Source organism: Alosa alosa, chromosome 17 (assembly GCF_017589495.1).
Source record: "Alosa alosa isolate M-15738 ecotype Scorff River chromosome 17, AALO_Geno_1.1, whole genome shotgun sequence".
Classification (NCBI taxonomy): domain Eukaryota; kingdom Metazoa; phylum Chordata; class Actinopteri; order Clupeiformes; family Clupeidae; genus Alosa; species Alosa alosa.
This window is the reverse complement of record NC_063205.1, coordinates 30,971,966-30,992,497: the sequence shown is the minus strand read 5'-3', so window position 1 is coordinate 30,992,497 and position 20,532 is coordinate 30,971,966. Positions and strand designations below refer to the sequence as shown.

The window sequence follows — 20,532 nt, the reverse complement described above, 5'->3', positions numbered from 1 at the left end:
TTAGTACAATTTTGTGTATATCGATTTTTACAATTTAGTAAAAATTGATATACACAAAAAATATCTTGCAATGACACTTTCTGGGTCTGTAGAACCTGATTTCCCAATAATGTAATAAAAAAAAACTCCAAAAAACATGTAATAATACCTGATAATGTATTAATCCCTGATAATGTAATAAAGTGCATTTCCCAATAAAATAATTATCTCTGTACCAGTAATGTAACAAATTATTACATTAACGGGAGGTTATTATCAGGTTAAACTTACTTTTTCCAGAACCTAATAATGTAATATCTCCCAATATTAACTATAACTTTGTTCAATGCTGTAGTAACAGGCCATCATTTAGTGGGGGCCAAGTGGTGAAGCAGTGTAGGCGACCACCCACTGTCCTTCTGTTTTGCTGTCCTTCCTACCTACCTCTACACTAGCGAAGCAGCAGTCATATTTCTTTTTTTCAGTAATTTTGTGTCAATGATTCCTGGGACACTGAAAAACCAGGCAGCATGAAACTTGGCATGTAGCCCTAGGAGGGTAGGGCGCACAGTTTTTTTCACTTTTTCCACATTTTGTTATGTTTCAGACTCATCTTAAAATGGATCCAATTCATTTTTTTCTCATCAACCTTCACACAATATTCCAACACTCCACAACAGGTGTTTGGAGTGTTTTGTACATTTATTTAAAAATAAAAGACTGAAATATTATGATATTATATAATATATAATATGAAATATTATTTACATTCAGACATTCAGGTATTCAGACCCTTTGTTATGACGCTTGTAATTGAGCCTTGGTGCATCCTACTTCTATCAATGGTCCTTGAGATGAATCTAGAACTAGATTGGAGTCCACCTGCGCCTAAATTAATTCACTGGACATTATTAGGAAAGTCACATATCGCTTTATATAAGGTTTCACAGTTGATGGTGTATGTCTACCTGCGAGACAAGGTTGTGTGAAGACAGATCTGGGAAGGATACAAGAAAATTTTTGCAGCATTGAAAGTGCCAAGAGCATAGTAGCCTCCATCATTCTCAAATGGAAAAGTTTGGAACAACCAGCAGTCTTCCTAGATCTGGCCGCTCAGCCAAACTGAATAATCCAGGATGAAGGGCCTTGGTCAGACAGGTAAGCAAGGACCCAATGGTCACTATGAATGAGATCCAGAGTTCCTTTGAGAGGATGAGAGAAGCGTAAAGAAGGACAAACATCAGTGCATCACTCCACCAATCAGGCCTTTATGGTACAGTGGACAGATGGAAGCCATTTCTTGCCAGGAGTTTCCCAAAAAGCACCTGAACGACTCTCAGACCATGAGAAGTAAAATCATCTGGTCTGATGAAACGAAGACTGAACTACTGTATTTGGCCACAATTCCTAATGGTGTGTGTGGAAGAAACCAGGCACTGAGCTGCACTGATATTTGTCCTTTACATGCATAGGCCAGCCAACCAGAAACTTCAGAGGTTGCTGCACATGAACACTCACCTTCACAGCAGGCCCCTCCAACGCCACCTCTGACATGAGTTCCTCAGTTTCCTTCCATGCTGCTTCCAGACAGAGAAAAGATAGCTTCATTAGAAAGAGAAAGGAGACAAAAGGATGCTGCAGTGTTACAAAGCTGAAACAAAAGGATGCTGCAGTGTTACAAAGCTGCAACAAAAGACACTGCGCTTGTGAGCACTCTCATCAGGCACTGAGGTGTGTATGGGTGATGTAAAAGCTCAAGGTTCCATGCAGCCCTGAGATCTTATCTAGTGGAAGGACCACAGGGATTAATGCGTAGGAACAGAAAAAACTACAACCACTCTAGCAAGTAGACGTAGTAATGGAAAAAGCCAGAGCGGTAGAAAAACTTTTTCTATGGCTCTGGAAAAAGCTAATAAATCAATGATATTGTATTAGGCCTAATGTATTTTGGCAAGTCAATTTTAAACTCCTACAACATAATTCCCTGATATTCCATGACTTTGCCCCCCGAAGATATAATTCCCTGATGTTCCACGTCTGGAATAGACTTTATTAAAATGCTGATGGTATTCTTGAAATTCCATGACCCGTGGGAACCCTACTTTGAGGTTGGCTATGACAGCGGCTCTAGCAGCTTCGATGTAGCCGACTTTTTATTTTCGTGCATGGTGTTGTAGTGGTGACGAAGTTCATGGCTGATTTCGTTTCTAAGCATAGCCTACTAAACACATAAGTTGACTTTGAATTCTGTGATAAGATCAGCTGTTTCCCACCTTGTCTTAACCTTTCCCATCTTGTCTACAATTCTGAGTTTTCTTTATACACCGTTCTCTGTGTCTCTTCCTTGCTCGCAAGTGAAGAAAGCTCGACTCCTCTGCATTTTTTATATAGGAAGTGCCCCTATCGATGGACCGTATCATTGCAATAAGGATCCTGTTCAGATGTGGTAAAAACCATGTGAAACGAACATTTTAATGACGTTTCAAAATAGATCCGCGGGCTGCACTGAGTGAGCAGGAGGGCTGCCAGTTGCCCACCCCTGACCTATTGAGTAAGAATAAGAAATTGCTGAATAAAGATCTAATAAATGTGTGGTTACACTTTACTTGAAGGTATCTACATAAGAGTGACATGACCCTGTCATAAACATTGTAAACAAGTCATAAACGTTAATGACATAACGCTTCTGTCAAGTGTCATTCGGTGTCATTACAAGTAAGGGTTATGACAGTGTCATGTCACTCTTGTGTAGATACCTTCAAGTAAAGTGATAGTAAAGTGTAATGATGCTTAATACAGACCTTATCGAGCACTAATACATATACATATAACTTATGTATTAATGATTAATTAATGGTTCTGTAAAATAAAGTGTTACCGAAAAGAATATGTGGTGGCACCCATTCCCCTTTATGCGTCCCATTAAAAAAAAGCATGTGCTTTTGCTCCCTTGGATTTAGTGTTGCACGGTGCACCGATACTAGGCTACAAAAGTATCGCAATACCCTGAAATTAAAAATGTAATATACATGTAATATAGTATCGATACCTAATTTTATTAGTATCGATACTTTTAAGAATGACCGTGTTGTTTTGAAGTAACATGCGTGTGCGCAAGGCATGCTTTTAGTATAGTGCCTCCTCCCCTATAGCCTGTGCGTCATTTCTCCTCACACACAGGTATGCGCAGCTGTCGTGCCATAAACAGTGAGACATTGCTGCAGGTTTAGGACACTATTATTATGTGTTGCTGTTGTAACACATAATAATAGGCTAATATCAAGTTGATTTGCTCACTTGCATCTCTCACGTTTGTGTTGCTAACCTACCTAGGCTATGGAATTTAGGTAATTTAGGCCTACTATTGGGTTTAACCTCTGGTTTAACGTCATTTAGAAATAGGTTACGCAACCATGGCAAACTTTTACATCTGGAGAGAGCTCCTAGCTAACTATCCCGCTAGCTCAGGTCATGTCTGTCATTCGTGGAGTGGTCACTAAAATCATTAATGAACACTGCAAGACACTTAGCTCTTCTATGATCCCAGAAAGATTTTCGACTTGTTAGTTTTTTGAACATTTATTTTATCTAATGACATAGGGAACATAATGAATTGCATCCACATATCTTTACGCACTATGCACAACTATTATTCATTAGCCTAAAACCGTGAGGCTGAAGGCAACTCTCACGTAGCCTATTTCTTAAAGTGACAGGCACTCAATTACACCTATACACAACCAATGTGCACTCAATTAGCCCTACACACTACAAGATATGTCTAAGTGTAATACTTTAAAAATCAATATGAAGTATTCAAATTACATTTTTTTTAGCCACTAATAATTATGCAGATTATAAAATACTATACATTATTAACAAAATAACTTTATATGAATTCCAAAATATATCAAATAGAAACATATGACATAAGTCATTATTTTCTGTATGTGTGTGTGTGGAGAGTCGAGCAGAATCTAGGATGGCCACTGGTGTGGTGATCACACTATTTTCAGTATTACTGATGACGTGGGTGGGGGCCCCCAAATCAAATACATTTTTTAAAAAGTATTGAAGAAGTATCGAAATCGCAATTCTTGACCTGGTATCGGTATCGAAACTATAATTTTGGTATCGTGATAACACTACTTGGATTCAACATTTAACACACACCTAAGTAGCTATGCTTACTATCAACCATGGTGGTCTACAATGTGACTTTATTAGCTTCAGGGGTGAGCAAAACATTTTCAAATATGTCACATTTACTGTGGCATGGTAGATAGCAGTCCAGTGAAGAGTACTGAAATGCCAGTGTCATTTCCAGTGGCCTTTCCCTTACTGCCTTCAATGCAACTTCTTGTAACTTGTAAACACTTTCTTTCTATTTTTCCATAATATGGGCTATGTGAAATGAATGGAGTGTGAGTGTTTTTAAGTCTTTATTGTCTGAAATAAAAACATGAAATACATCTCTATAAACAGAATGAAAGTACTGATATACAATTCAAATACAGCAATACAAAAAAACTCTTAAATTGTTCTTACTGGGTATGTCAAGGTTTTCTTTTTTTAAATCATTTCCCCCACTCTCAGTTATACAATATAAAACAACACAGTATGAGGACTCTCAGAAAATATGTACAATCAGGAAATAATGAAAATTTGATTATAGGACCTTTTACAAATGATAACATATTACAATATTACATTCTATATGTTTACATGACTTATTTCCATGTCCATGCTATATGCTTCCAGGGCTCCAGACTGCATTTTGTGACTAAAATTTGAGACAATGCGACGAAATTTTATATCTAGTCGCGCATGTGCCACCTGTAAATTTGCCGACAGTTTTAGAGAATAGTGGTTGTGTGAGTTTACATGGCTTAAATACTGCAGACACGAATGCCATGCGGGCAAGACAAAATTTGCTGAAGTTACCGCACAAATCAATTCAAACACAAACCCTTAGTGAAACACCACACTAGTTAAAAACATAGAATATGCCAAGACCGATGCACAAATGAAAATGCATCCCCACCTCCAGCTGCATTATGCAGACAAGAGGCCGGCTGAATTGGTATTTAAATAAAACATCATATTTAGCCAAGCAAGAACTAGTATTTACTAAATTCAGAGGTCAGATCAAACTCCTTAAAAAGAACGCTGTAAATATTAATCCAATGTACAGCAACGACACCGCCTGTGCACAATTCATCGGTGCAATCGTTGATTCATTAGCACAGAAAACACAAGAGAGAAAATAAAGAACGTTGAGTATCTCTCTTTCATGATTGCTGGTGACATTTCCACGAAAGAGTGTGAAATCGTCAATACTCCTGCAGCATGGGAAACCTGTCAACCTTTTGATTGGGCACATTGAAGTCCACCATGCAAATGCTCAAGGTTTGTTAATTAGTGACATATTAGAAACCTATTTGTCATATTTATTTTTATTTATTTCTTTGATTATTTAAGGGACAATGCACATTAATTGACATTTTTTGTTTACACTCAAAATGTAAATGTGCCAGAGTTAGCAAAAAAGCTAATTTTCATCTGTAGTCCCTTGGCAGGTCAACACATCATCACATTACATTAATAAAAAAGAATGCAATAAAGATAGAAAGCAAATTATGAGGGAAGAGAAAAGAGCAAGGTACAGTAAAATAAAAAATAAAAATACAATGCAAAGAAGGGCAGTACATAGAAGGGCTTCGGTTTAGGTTTACCTACAACAGCGACTTAATATGAAACTAACAATGATGTCAAGATTTTTGTAAAAATAAACATTTCTGGGTGTCACAGTGATTGAACTGTTTAGTATGATCACAGGGATAATGAACTGTTCCCAGCATCTGGTGGTTTTGGTGTACACTGAATATTATTCCAGATCAACATGTATCGCTAATTGAAATTGTTAACATTTTCTTATAAGGTGTCTCTGATGCCACCAAAGAGACCTTTCGTCATCTAGGGACAGAGACAGAGTGTTTAGAGAAGACAGTTGCCATGGAAGCAGATGGTGTAGCTGTCAATCTTGGGCATAAGAGAGGTGTAATAGACCTCTTCCAGTCTGAGGCGGGTTTATTGTCCCATTACATTGCTTGCCACATAGGTAGGTTATGTGGAGAATTAGGCTAAAGTCAGGGTAGTAAACAATGTTTACATTTAAGTTGAATTTTCAACATTAAGTTAAAAAACATTTTAATTATAGACTGGAACTGACAATGCTGTCCATGCACAGGAAAATCCCCATGGAGTCTACAATCTCCTTAACATTGAACATGGAACATGGTTTGGAAGACATACCACTGCAGCAGCAAGTCTATGAGAGAACTGAGAGCCCTCAGAAAGGAGCTGGATGTGCATGTCAACATCCCAGGAGGTGTCAGTGGGACTCCCACATGTTACCCAGGCCCTGCCAAACTTACTGAGACCTGGAGGAAGGGACAGGAACCTGCAAAACTCAGGGTAGTTCACAGCAGTCTACTTCCACATGGAATATTTAACTGCATCATCAAGCAATGCAGATATTTCTGGGAGAGTAAAGAAAGTCTGTATTAAAATGTTAAAGCCATTTCATATTTTTGATGCATAAAACTGATATATTGGTTATGTCCTATAGGTCAAGAAGATGATGGAAGATGGGACCTTTGTAGAGTCTGTAACTTCCTGGCTGACTCCAGCCAATTCAGCCTTCTCCTTCAAAGGAATGATGTTATGATGTTATCTTGCCTCAGGTAATGCTGACGAATATAGTTTAAGTTTAATTAAATCAGAGTACATGTAATCCTAATATCTTTAGGTTTTTCACCTTAATGTTTCTGAGGAAAATGTTTTATAGCCTTTCAATGGGATGGAAAATCTCATTGTGACTGTTAAGGCCATGGCAGTCCAGGTGGTAGGCTAGCAGAGTTACAGGTAGACCTACAGGCCCAAAAACAAAAGCAAGAGGATGATGGTGAGCCTTACCCACTTTACAAATATCCTTGTCTTAAGCCATCCTCTGACGGTTTCAACACAGGGGATCACCATCAAAGGAGAAGCTGCTGGACTACAGGACGGGCTCTTTATGGCAAGCACACCAAAGTTACACCAAACAGTGAAAGCAACAGTTGAAAGTACTGTGCTGCACTTGAAGCAAATATTCAATAGTCTAAATGAACTACACCTACAATAAAAGGTGTAGGAGGCCAAAGGACAAGGGTTAGCCTTCAGATCCTCCCAATGTCCCACAGGGGGGTGTGCTCTAAGGGAGTAAGGGAAGGCATACAACATTTCTGAATGTAGGCCTACATTTATGAGATCTGAATGAATATTAGTTAATCTTGCACTAATGACAGTAATGGTACTGTCTGTCTACCGTATGTGTCTTATGTTTATGTGGCTTTTCCAAAAAAGCATAATAAAATATGACATTGTGAACTCAAAGCAGCACATTGTAAGTCCTGCATTTGTTATCAAGATACTTAACAGTAAAACAGTTCAAATGAGGGGAAATTTGTATAATTGCATTGCAGGTACAGTAAGTTGTGCGCCTACAATTTTCACTTAGAGGCTACTGCACTAGTAAAAACAGTTAGTCTGGAGCCGTGGCTTACACATGTCATTTCCCACAGGTTATTGCCATAGCTGTGGCAATAGTATGGGATGTATGCTTACTAAATAATTACCAAAACATATTACATACACTGACATCTTCAGTTCACATCTTGAACTCTGAACTGGCTAAAATTTCCACAGTTCACAGATAGTTTAGATCAGGGGTCTCCAACCTTTTTGGGAATGAGGGCTACCTGAAGGACTTGAAATCATATGGAGGGCTACTCATTTGAAACAAACAGACCCTCACCCCTTTTTTTGTGAGGGTAATCCTCCTAAATAATAGGCCTATGTGATTTTTACATTTAAATTATCAATATAATGTAGGCCTATAAGCCTTTCTATATTAAGCAACTGTATTTTCATCTGATTCTTCAATACTTTAATATCAATATGCAACACTACCAACATTTTTGTTCAGTTTGTTCATTTCAAAGTTTCCATGGGGAATCTAATCTATTTTCTTTAAACGAAAAAAAAACAATCTTTTTGTGCAATTAATAATTTAGGTTACAATTTTTAGCATTACCCACAATTAAGAAATCAGAGGCTGTTAAAGTTCTGATTTCAGTGGACAATTTGTTTGTAACATTTCAATAGCAATCATCAACACCACCCTAACTTATGAAGATGCCTTTTATAGTATAGCACATCTAAAATCCCTCCATGATCTGACAAAAAAAGGTTTTGTTTTTTGCCAGGTAATGCACAGTCCTATTGCATGGCATGCATGCCACATGATTTTCAGCGCTATCGCTACACCAGTAGGTTATGGAGGAGAAAGGGCCCATGAGCTAAAGCAATTGTTTATCATACAAGAACCGTATGGGACGAACGTTTCTTGGTGTTTTATGCCCCCAATGTTGTCTTCAAGGCAGCGCTGCCTGGAAGGCACTAGGCTTAGCCATGGGTTAAGGTTAGGGTTGGGGTTAGGTTTAGAATTAGGTGCCTTTAAGTTAGCGGTGGCAGCGCTGCCTGGAAGACGACGTTGGGGGCATAAAACACCATCGGGCGGGACGAACACAGAATAGCCGCAGAACTTTTGCAAAGATATGCTTCCATTACTACACCAGACGAGCAAGCTTTTTTTCTTTTACTGTCTAGCAACGTGTATGCGCTCCGCTTCCGATGTTGTTTAAAAGTTGAATGGGAAAGGGATTCAGAGCCAAAGGCAAAAGTTTAACCCAGCTACAATTAGTAAGGTATCACCAATATTAAGTTAATGTTACAGTTGTATGGTCTACAATTAAATATCTATTAAATAAATCACAATAGAGGATGTTTTAGAGCATGATCTGCAGGCGACTTGTTGGCTCTTTTTAGAAATTGTGCTGCGTGCGCCTCATAGGCGTCCCGCGGGCTACCTGGTGCCCACGGGCACCATGTTGGAGACCCCTGCATTTGACTTTAAGAAGACAAGGCTATAGTGTCATTGAGAGTTTAGTAGTCAGAGAACACAACTCAACTGTACTTACAATTAAACATCAGAAACAGAAATAAGACTGAGACACCTTGTTCAAGCCTGGTTATAGAAAATGTATGGATTGTTATATATACTGTATATAAGTGTTTCCTTTACTCTTACAATCAGTGAAAACTGATTGTTTAAAAGGCCACATGGTACCTCATGCTTTCATGTCTCTGTCTTCCTGCTGTGGTTGTGGAGAAAAGAGGCATCATACAGATGCCTCACCCATATTTCCCATTTGGGAAGATTGCCTTCTGAGACCATTATCAGGCTCTGTTGTCGTTTCATCTTTCCTCGTGGTCATGATATGCCAACGCTGAATGGGAGTACATGCAGTAAGTTTATAAACAGCATTTTCAGAAATGTCATTATTGTGTTAAATGTAGACATATGAAAGAAAAACAAAACAAAAAATGCTTGCCTGTCGTATCCCACCCTTAGTAGTGAAAAAAATGTAGACAATATATCCTGGGACTAGCACCATAGAAGACAGTGCCATGAGCCAGCCAATCCCCTGTCCCCAAGCTGGATAGACATACTTTCCGAGAGTAAGTGGGGTCATCTCTATCGCACTAAAGGTGAACACCCCCTACATGAAGAGAGGAAATGATGTAAAGACACTGTAGACAATTAAGTGAGAATGAGCATTTTTGAGTGTGATATGTGATATTATTAAAGCGTAACTTTCGCCAAAATGCATCGTTTGCAATGTTTTTGTGAATTTTAAACTTTCATTTAAAAGCATAATTACGTCTGAAGCGTCACTTTTAAGATTGTCCATGTTGTCGTTTTCGGGTCAAATGGCCTTTTGAAAGTATGACATTCGAAAGGCCAACGAAAATGAAGGTTGCTTTGGATAAAGTACAATGCAAAACTGGTGCTCTCAATAACAATTTTGTTGTCTTTGAAAGTTCCTCTTATTGAAGCATTTAACCGTAATTTGGAGTAACACCTGCTTCTACCAGGCGGAAATATTTCACCGCAAAACAGACGTGCGCTTTCATGGACAGTTTTCGTAAATACAGGGGAACACGTAATTAGGCGCATTTTACGCTTCTCCTCCTACATTTTAACACGACACTCCCACTTTCCCCCGACCCTCCTCTGAATGTATATGCATGACACAGGAAAACGCAATTTGCCATTTTCAGCTGAGTCCTGCAACAGGCAATTTGCGGTTTTACCAGGTGCGGCCTGTTTGGAAATAGCTTGCATCGGTTACGTCAGTCTTTGCGAAGAATCAATCCGTTTGATAAATCTAGCCCTAAATAGACTCGACACAACATGAAACTTTGATCAAAGTATCATTAGTGTCTCTACTCATGAACTTGAGCATTGAGAACATTGTTCGTGTACACATAGTTTACTAAAAAGAAAGGTTTTGGACAACTCACTCCTTGACTAGCAAGATGGCGGCGAGCAGAAAAACCAAGTGAGTTGTTCAAAACCTTTCTTTTAGTAAACTCTGTTCCATCTGTTCCATCACATGAATGGGCCTTCCCAACGTTCGGAGGACTGTTAAATCTATATAATCACCGCTGTTAAGTATATTATGACCGCTGTCAATGGCAACAGGTTTTGTGCTTCTGATTAATGTTTTTCATATCACTCCACAAGAAGTTTGTTCGCCTGAAACTGTCAAGTTCTATCTATCTATCTGGAAAACTATTTATTTTATCAGCGGAAAACACGAAATGGTAGCAAAATCATTTTTCAAGACCCATTGTGTTAAGTTTCTTTTCTCGTTTTGGCAAGTAGCCGTATAAAAGGAAGGATAATGTATTGGATAAATTATGGAACCTCAGGACTATGCTGGGGCGTAGTAAAACCATAATTAATCAAAAACAGAAAAAACATAACCAACTAGCATCATCGACTTTGTTGTACAAAACCATGGTAGGAATATGGTTACCGTAAAGTGCCATAGTAGTACTACAGTTTCTATGAAGTGCTATGGTAGTGCCACAGCTACTATAGTAATAACCATGATTTACAGTACCATAGGAAAACCATGTTTCCTGTATAAAAAACATAGGAAACCATAGAACATAAGGGATGTTAAAACCATAGTACCACAGTTACTATGAAGTGCTATAATCCATGGTAGTGAAGTGCTTTGGATAAACCATGGTAGTTCCATGGTTAGAAGCATAGTAATTGTGATCACCATGATTTATCATAGCAAAATAAAACAAACTATAGGAAACCATAGTGAATTTCCATAAGGGACCTGTCATGTTCATATCTTAACATAGGTAAATACAGGCTTTACTATACCAGACAGATTAGTGGTGTGAAGACAATCCAACACCACTTCCACCACACACAGGGCCGATAGCCAATCATCTCCTCTATATTTTGATAGAATCGCTCAGCCCCTGGATGGCAAAGGAAATATCACTATGTTATTCATTGGATTATCATGAAATATAATTAGAATTAATGTAATCTAAAGCAGACTGTACCATAGAACCATGATATGGAGATTGTTTCAAAAAACACCAGATATAGAAGACACATTCCACTGGCAGAGTAGTAGTCAAAAAGCTTGAACACATAAAGGCCCCCCTGAAGAAAAAAAAAACAGTAACAATCAAACAAAAACTCTATATCAAGACTTAGGGAACAAACAAATACATTTATACACAGAGTAAAAATCAAGTTTACCTGTGTTATGTTGGAGAAGCCAATAATGTAGGATATTATACAGACAATGAGAATGAAGAGTTTTTTTCTCTTCCTCAGGACTGATGGATATTCATCCATCAGAGCAGTGATAAATCCTTCAACTGTACAGAACTGAGAGATTTTTATTATTATTATTATAAAAATGCACTGAAGACTATAGGATTGACAATTCATGAGTTATGTATGGATCTGCATTACCTGGCTGTCCAGACCCAGCATCATAAGCATAGAAAAGAACAGGATGGCCCATAAGGAGGACATGGGGAGCTGAGTCACTGCCTGAGGGTAGGCCAGAAATGCCAAGCCTGGGCCTAGTGGTCAACCATACCCACTGTTAAAGCTTTAACTGCTATCTACAAAAACCCAAATGTTTTGGTGATAACTGCAATAAAATACAGTGTAAAATGCTACATAAAATACAACACTTCAAAAACATCTACACCAATGAGATTGATTGCTGATCAATTTAGAGTGGACAACACTTTCATTATGGATTCCCTGCCTCCTTGAAATGATTTGCTAACATGCACTAATGCTGTACCACCAATTATTTATTCATGAAGGGAAACATAGTGCAAATAAGTTCTAAACATTAACAGTAGCAACTACATGTGCTGTTATTTATAAACATTATTACATTTTGGAATTAAGGTGAAGTCGTGATTTGTTGACAGCCAAAAATGTTTGCCAATGTTAATGTTAAAGTTAATGGTGCTACCTAGTTACCTAGGTACCTAAGTGTTACCTAGTTTGGTTTAAAAAGATGTCAGACTTAGAAGGTCGCAAATTATAAAACATGTGAAATTACATTGTAAATCAATTAACCCTTTCAAGCTGATCATTGAACAGTCAACTCACCTGAGGCTGCCAGTTCTTGGATTGGCTTCTTTGTGATATAAGACATGAAGCCCACAATGGAGAATATCACAATGCCGGCAAACATGCTTGTAAATGAGTTTATACAGCATACAATGATAGCATCCCTGTTAAGAGGTAGAGAGAAGTGTCCAGCTTTAAAACCTCTCAAAAAAACAAAGCCAAATATTGAAAATCTGAACGAAAACCTGAATACACCATTATAACTGAGAAGGTCCCAATTAGGCTAAAGGTGTACCTATAGACGTTGTTATTGAAGGAATTGTAGCTTCCAAGAGCAATGAGGGAACCAAGGCCCAACCCATAAGAAAAGAAGATTTGAGTGGCAGCATCCAACCAGACCTATGGAAATACATTCAGATAAATTGCCAGCTGAACATTTTGGGAGACATTATAGGGTGTATGGAGAATGAACGGATTGATTCATTTTTTAGCAAAAAGCCAATTAAATAAATAAAATTAAATGTACTTCACAATTGTTTGTGAGGTTTTTGTGTGGGTGTGTGTAATGTCTGTTTTACCTCAGATTTCAAGAGCTTATTGAAGTCAGGTGTGATGTAGAAAAGCACTCCCTCCTTTGCCCCAGGGAGGGTCACCCCCCGGAAGAAGAGTATAAACAGCATAAAGTATGGATAGGTAGCAGAGAAATACACAACCTATGGAAAAAAGCAGAATATTGGAAAAAGCATGAGTGACAGTGATTTTGGAGACTCAGTATGCAGATCAATAGGAGGTTTACTAAATGTGCAGTGAAAAATTGCTCAGGTATTCTGCATATCATATTAATATCATATCAATCACTTCTCATAAATGTAATTGACTTGTAGCACTTGATGCTAAGTAATCTACCAAATGTGTTCCATTCCAGTCTCTTCAGAATACTCTTGTGTTCTTTACACAGAATTATTCTTTTGTCCCTGTATATCACTCACTAGTAAATGCACTCAAACATGTTAAACAAGAAAAAAAACATTAAAAAAAGTATCACTAAAGGGGAAGAGTGTGTGACATCAACACATCAGAGGCACTGCTGACATAAATAGCACTCTGTAAACCTGGGACCTGGAGATCCATCTCATTGGTTAACATAAAACAACGACACATGTGTCAGTGTTACATGGTGCTGGGTTTAGTGCTGCCTTTGTTTTATGATTGCACTAATGCTTTGGCCGTTTGCCTTGCTCCTTCCCTGCACTGTCTCCTTGCCTCCTGTAGGTGGAGCCTGGTGTGCTTACTGGTTGCTGACTAGGGGCTCTATTTTAATGGTCTGAAACGTAAGTAGCTTTGTGGGTGGATCTTGGGTGCATTATTACTCATGGGTGTGGTTTGGGCGTAACATGCAATAAACCAATCAGAGCATCATCTCACATTCCCTTTAATAACAGGTGCGCTTGTTCCATGGCGGATTGCTATTATGATGGCGGATTTGTCAGGTGCAGCCAGGAGCGGTTCACAGCAAGGACTGTTCAGTTAGGAACAGTTTGCTATTGAGTTTTCTTTTTGACAAAATGTAAATACAGAAATGTCACAAAGACATACTTTCTGATGTTTTGGGCTCACTCTAACTGGATCACTATGAATGAATGGTGACATTTTTGCAATGTTCTTTTGTCAGATAAGCTCTCCTCTCCCGTGCTGCTGCTTGGGCATTTGGGTTAAATGGCATCGGCACATGTACTTCAATAACACGTCTCCTTAAGTCCTCTAATATTTCCTCATTTATGTCATCAACACATCCATGATTCATGGAAATGGTGTGTACGCTAGATTTATGCATATATTATGCATAGATATATTTTTCCCACATCTTCATGGACACCACAATAACCCCTCATATTTTTCCTTGTAATTATGTATGATTTGCAGAAATGGGAACTGTTGCATGTGGATGCAAACGAAACCGGTATACGGACAAATATTATCAATGCTTTGAATGTTTCAGTGCGTGCACAGGGGTGTCTGTAGATGGGTGTGCATAGCATTAATTTATTCCTGCAAGCGCCCCTGTGGCCATGCATGCACCCTTAAAATAGCATCTGAATGTCGCCACTGACTTAAGACTAGGTTTTTCCTGGTCTGTGGCGGAATTGTTTTCTGAATCTGCAAAATAGCACCAGGGAACGTTTGCGCTGGAACACACATCTCCTCTTTTCGCTGAACCGCCCCCAGGAGCGCAAGTTCATTTCCTAATTTAACGACCTGCCTCTGTGTGCATTTGTGGAGGGAAAATTCAGCTGTGCGTTCAATGCAAAATAGGAAAAAGCGCCAGTGTGTAAAGTCAATTGCGCTACATGCAAGATAGAGCCGTAGATCTCCTTCATTACTGGAGCCAGCCATTCTTATAGAGCCTGTCCGGTTTTCAAGATGGCGGTTCTTGCTCTCTCGTGCCTCAGTGTAGACAGACGCTGGCACACCCGCACCTTCTTTTGTTGTTGTTTACTTAATATTGCTTTGCAGCTACATAACTTTAATTTTGTTAATATTTTCATTTTGTTTTACCTTGGTGGTTACTTTCTCCACATTTTTAGTTTAGGTTCAGTAAGTGTAGTTATTTGGTTGACCCGGAAGAATCACTTCTTAATTTGCCTGCTCTGCGAACTGTGCGTTGGGCACGGGAGTCAGGCAAGCTGATAACAACCCAGCAAGTAAGTGTGAGGCTTTCTTTTGTTTTTCCTTTTCTGACCTTTTGTAACCACCCTGGCTTTTTTGTTTGTTAACAGGATTTTTGCTATATTATAAATCACTTTCGTGAATTCAGTGAAACAAAAAAGAAAAATAGTAAAATCAAATGCTTTCCCCCGCAAAACCTGTTATTAGTCTCTTTGATGTTGTGTTATCCAACTTGCCTAAAATTGTAAGTTGGATTCCGTAACATTCAGAAAAGCCAAATCAAATTACTACTTAGACCTTGAGCGAGAGTTAAACACCATGATAGTGGAAAGTATATCTGCTATATATAGCTAATGTGTTCATTGATCATATTATATGTGAGTCCACGCTAGCCCGTGGCAGGACACTGAATTGAAGAGCGTGGCAAGGCATTAAAGTGTCATTGCACATGAAACAAAATGGTGGTAAAAATGCAACTTACAGGTGTAATGAACTTCAATTGGGACATAAAGTTGAAGTTGAAGTAGTTTATTGTCATGTACTCATAAAAGGAATTATAAGTGATGAAATTATTTTGCTCAAGAGCCAGCTCAATTTTAAAGAATAAATTAAAAGTAGTACCAGTAATTGAAAAGGTATATTTTGTGTGTGTTTATGGGGGATATGGTGTGTGTGTGGGGGAGATGATGAAAATGGTGGTGTGTGTGGGGGTTATGAAATGGTGTGTGTGTGGGGTGTGGGGTGGTGTTGGTGTGTGTGTGTGTGTGTGTGTGTATTTTGCCTTGATAACCATTTCAAGGTGGAACCCTTTTGACGCTCTACTTTGATCTACGGTTGGTTAGGTGATGTTTGCAGTAAGTGACATAAAATGTTTTAGCCTAAAAAAACGTGTGCCATCGCTTAGAGCACCTTTAACCGCGTGGCATTGCTTAGAGCACCTTTAAGGAGAACAATAGTGTGCCTGCTTTAGGAAGCACACTAATAATAAAAAGAAGAAAATAGAGAAATTAAGAAGAGCAATAGTGTACCTTGCTGTGTTTATGAAGTAACCAACTAGGTGTCTTGAAACACCCCCATGAAACCTAACAATAAAAAAAACATACAGACCTTTCCTGTCCACTCCACCCCCTTCCAGATAGAGAAGTAGACCAGAACCCAGGCAAGTGCTAGGGTCCCTGCCAGGGGCCAACGCACTTCTCCTGGTTCCTCTAGTCCATTTGTCAATTGGTGCATATTTCTCCTGAAACAACACACACATTTAAGCCAATTGTCTATTAATACATGACAATATTAATAGATAAGAAAGAGAAGTTGTAGCTTACTCCCAGAATTCAGTGACAGCACTGGTTAAGTTGGTGGTGTCTGTCAGGCTGTAGTTTGAAAAACACTTGTCTGTGTTCCATGGGTGAGCACAGCTCTGCCAAGGTAGCTCCTGTAGTGTGTGTGTTTGTGTGTGTTTGTGTGTGTGTGTGTGTGTGGGTGGTGGTGGTGGTGGTGGTGGGGGGAGGGGGGGGGGTGGGGTTGAAATACAGACATCTAAGTTACATTAGCCACAAATTAATTCTAATACAAAGACAAAAAGTTTTCAAACAAATCACAATAAATGGCTGTCTCACACTTTCACACTCTGCGGAAAAGCAACATGAATCTTTGGTAACACTTTACTTGAAGGTATCTACAAAAGAGTGACATGACACTGTCATAACCCTAACACTAACCCTAACCCTAACTTGTCATGACAAAAACCGAATGATATTTGACAGAAGCGAGTGACAGAAGCGTTATTTCATAAAGGTTTATGTCATGTCAGGTCATGTCACTCTTATGTAGATACCTTCAAGTAAAGTGTAACTGAATCTTTATCTAATTTTTAGTTATCAGCTCAGGTCATGAAGCGGAGAAATAAATAATATTGGTTAATACTGGTTAACAGTCACTACTAAAGGATATTGATTGTGATGAGGTGAAAAATAAACATTTGTGACTGCTGGAGTGAGTTTTACCTGAATATATCAGCAAGCAACAGCTGGAACATTTTTTTTTTCACATGCAATCAACAAGTACACATTTTCACTGCACTTTGCAGTGTGACAGAATTTCCTGTAGGTATTACTCACTGATCTGAAGGAGTTGAATAGGTAATAAAGAGCCCAGGCAATGATTATGATGTAGTAAATGTTCAACCAGAATGACAGCACCACAGCAGCCAGACCCACACCTATGAGTTGGTGTGTTGGAGATAAATTGGCAGAGAGAGGTCAATATTGTATACCTGGGGTATCATCTGTTTTTAGGATTCTTTTCTCAAGATGCAGCAATTACTTAGTCTCTGTGTTTTATTTCTGTAGACGGTTGTAATAATATTACATACAGAGGGAATCATGCTATTTGAAAATGTCTAAACTGGAGCTCACCTTTCATCATTGGAAGCAGTTTCCAAACTCCTAGCCCCCCAACAGAGGTGTACTGGCCCAAAGCAGTCTCCAACAGGAAAAGAGGAATCCCAGCAAATATGAGTGTGGTAAAATAGGGGATCAGGAATGCCCCTGGAGAGACATGTAGGTACACTTCCATTGTCAGAAATCATTTGAGAGAACTACTTGGAGTTAAACCATACGTAATGTTCTTCAATCTCTTTTTTTCCAAGGCCAGCACTCAATGCATGCAAGTAGCTTACAACTGAAAATGTGCAACCAAGAGGCAGATTTGTAAAATGTTCATAAATGTAGTCAAGAGAATGTCTTATTGTTTTAGGAACCTAAAAAAACCCAACGTTACTAGTTTATTGAAAATCCCACTGAAAGACTGTATCAAATTTGTATTACTCCGTGTGAAATGGACATGAAGTGAAGGGTTACATTTAAGTTATACTACATTTCAAACTGACGTTAAAACTTAAACCTGAAATTTGACAAGCTTTTCCAGACAGCCATTTGAAAAAAGGGGTTTACATCTTTAGAATTTAACTAATTGAATGCCTTTTGACAAATATTCTTTATGGTCTGAAGAGAATTCACAGTAAAGTTAGAGATCTATATGAATGAGCTGTTTTCAGAATATCCTGAAGAGCAGATTATGAACAATGACTCCAAATGAACGTGACTAAAGGATATGACACTATGTATTGAAGAATACTTAAATCTAGAATAATTATGTTGTCAATGTCTCTTTCAAAATGTAAATGTGGAATAAAGGATTGTGTTCCTAATCTCTCACCGCCTCCATTTTTGCCACAAAGATAGGGGAATCTCCAGACATTGCCCAGCCCGATGGCATATCCAATACAGGAAAGTAGGAAATCAAATTTGCCCTTCCAGGCACCCCTTTCTGGAACTTCTTTTTCTTTTTCATCATCAGTATGTGATGTGTAATTGTCCATATCCTCAAAAGGGATTGCCTGCTTCACCTCTGAGGGAGAGTTCAGGTCCACTGTTCTCTGGCCTGTCTTTCCCATCACTGTCTTGCACACCTCACAGCCAGGTCTTGTGACAGTATGTTACTGTTGTATACCCAGGGTGGTTCCAGACTCCACAGGGATATTCCAGAGATCACTTTGGTACTAGCGTTGCTTGAATTCACAGAGAATATGTGGGTTTCCAGGTTTCAATCCTCTCCGATCTGCAGGAGGGAGCCCAAGGTGATCAGGGACTCAATCCGACTGCAGAATAACAAAGTAAACTAAGTTGTCAATAATTGTGTTAGTCATTAAAATCTGCCTAGCATATTTTTTGCTAATTCTGTCAAATATATATCCATAAATGATTTAAGATCACATTATTCTGACTTATACTAATACTTTGTATCACTTTGCCTAACAATTACTTCATGTACTTTACAAATATATTAGGACTTTGACGGACTGATCATTTTCTGAGCCTGATGTAACCTTTCTCTGCCTTTTTCTATCACTCCTATGTGGTCTATTAACTGGTCTATTAACACAAGAATAGGACTTCTATGAGAATAATGAAGTGAATTTAAGGAAACCATACCTGTCAGAAGCAGCTCTAATGCCTTCACCAAAACTTCAGTGCTGACATTCTTATGCACCTGCAGACAAAGGCAACCTCAGCACATCGACTGGAGACAGACCAGCCACAACAACCAAACTTTGCCATCTACTCTGCCTTGCCCGAAGGAATTGATAGGCCAAAAAAGTCTGTGTTACCCTCCCTCCCCTTTTTAGCTGGAAGGCCCCCTTCCCTGGTGGGTTAGTGGGTGGTATTGAGCTGCAGATAATAAACTTCGACCTGTTGTCTAAATGGATTATTGCTTTACCATGATGAGTACTGGCAGCCAGTTTGGAGTCAATTCATGGTTCCGGGAGTGTGCATGTATTTGTTTTCATACAGTGTGTGTTTGTGTGTGTGTGTGTGTGTGTGTGTGTGTGTGTGTGTGTGTGTGTGTGTGTGTGTGTGTGTTTTCTGTGTGTTGGTCTGACTATCAATTCTCCAGGGCTACTTTGGTTGCTATGGAACTTTCCCATAGAGGAGAGTTTTATTTGAGGACTGAAAAGAGCTTGTTGAGATTTGGAAATGAAGCAGGCACTAGACCTAAATTACAGACAACATGAGGTCTGTAGAAAATAAAACTCCAGTGAAGATAATTTCCCCTAATGGCAAATACCAAAAGAGGAAAAAAAAAAGAGGGAAGTAGTATGACAAAGATGTGTATCAAAAGGAAAAGTGGTGCATGTCAGTCCTACTCCCTCTGATATCAAGTAGGCCATCACACTAAAAAGTGAGGAAAAACTACATAGTGTATGTAAGTGTGTAAGTCTCTCTCTCTGCTCTCTCTTTGGTCTCTTATGTTTATGGAGAACTATTAATCAAAATAGTTAAGAAACTGATTACAATGTCTGTAGTAACAGGACAATGTCTGTAGTAACATGACTTTTGTTTTTTGTTTTTATTTGAAAATAAAACATATGTATTTGAAATAGTTATTTGACATAATAAAACTGTCACAAAGCCTACAGTACAATTCCCTGTGCAGTAGAATTAAGGCCTGGTGGTTATTGGGGGCCCAGCAGCGAAGCTGCAGGAACCCATTGAGTTACTAGCTTTTCCTATTATTGGGGGCCAAGCAGCGAAGCAACCCATAGTGATTCTATGTTTTCTTATTATTATAACGAAACGCTCATTTGCCATTGAACCATACAGTAAAAAGTTGGGAAATTTGGCACATTGATTCGGCACAGTAATATGATTAATTTCACTAAGTTTCATGTCAAGTGCTCTAGTGCCACCAATGTGTCAAATTTTGCATTACATCTATGCGATTAACGTTTCAACCGTACACAT

At 38.7% G+C, this 20,532-nt stretch overlaps 1 protein-coding gene across 2 annotated transcripts; it reads right to left on the bottom strand.

Moving 5' to 3' along the window:
* Positions 1-8,033: 8,033 nt before the first annotated feature.
* On the bottom strand, positions 8,034-19,357 carry slc6a1l (solute carrier family 6 member 1, like). Of its 2 annotated transcripts, none has more exons than XM_048268439.1 (15): positions 19,222-19,357; positions 18,446-18,887; positions 17,644-17,775; positions 17,347-17,447; positions 16,552-16,661; positions 16,337-16,469; positions 13,141-13,275; positions 12,858-12,961; positions 12,602-12,726; positions 11,942-12,054; positions 11,723-11,854; positions 11,521-11,623; positions 11,333-11,433; positions 9,477-9,644; positions 8,034-9,371 (listed from the first exon to the last, which is right to left on the bottom strand). In XM_048268439.1, exons 2-15 carry the CDS (start codon positions 18,681-18,683, stop codon positions 9,264-9,266), a joined length of 1,803 nt encoding a protein of 600 aa, XP_048124396.1. In that variant the 5' UTR covers positions 18,684-18,887; positions 19,222-19,357; the 3' UTR covers positions 8,034-9,263. The 2 variants fall into 2 exon arrangements, with proteins under 2 accessions (XP_048124396.1, XP_048124395.1); XM_048268438.1 differs by having other exon boundaries at positions 18,446-18,907; positions 19,222-19,322.
* Between the last annotated feature and the right edge of the window lie 1,175 nt (positions 19,358-20,532).

What these genes read in the sequence shown, in the direction of transcription:
- slc6a1l (XM_048268439.1), bottom strand. Translation starts at nt 18,683, where the DNA reads ATGGGAAAGACAGGCCAGAGAACAGTGGACCTGAACTCTCCCTCAGAG. An exon ending in TATTCAACTCCTTCAGATCA is followed by an intron (nt 16,662 to 17,346) that starts GTGAGTAATACC and finishes CACACACTACAG; the next exon opens with GAGCTACCTTGGCAGAGCTG. An exon ending in TTCAATAACAACGTCTATAG is followed by an intron (nt 12,727 to 12,857) that starts GTACACCTTTAG and finishes ACCTCTTAACAG; the next exon opens with GGATGCTATCATTGTATGCT.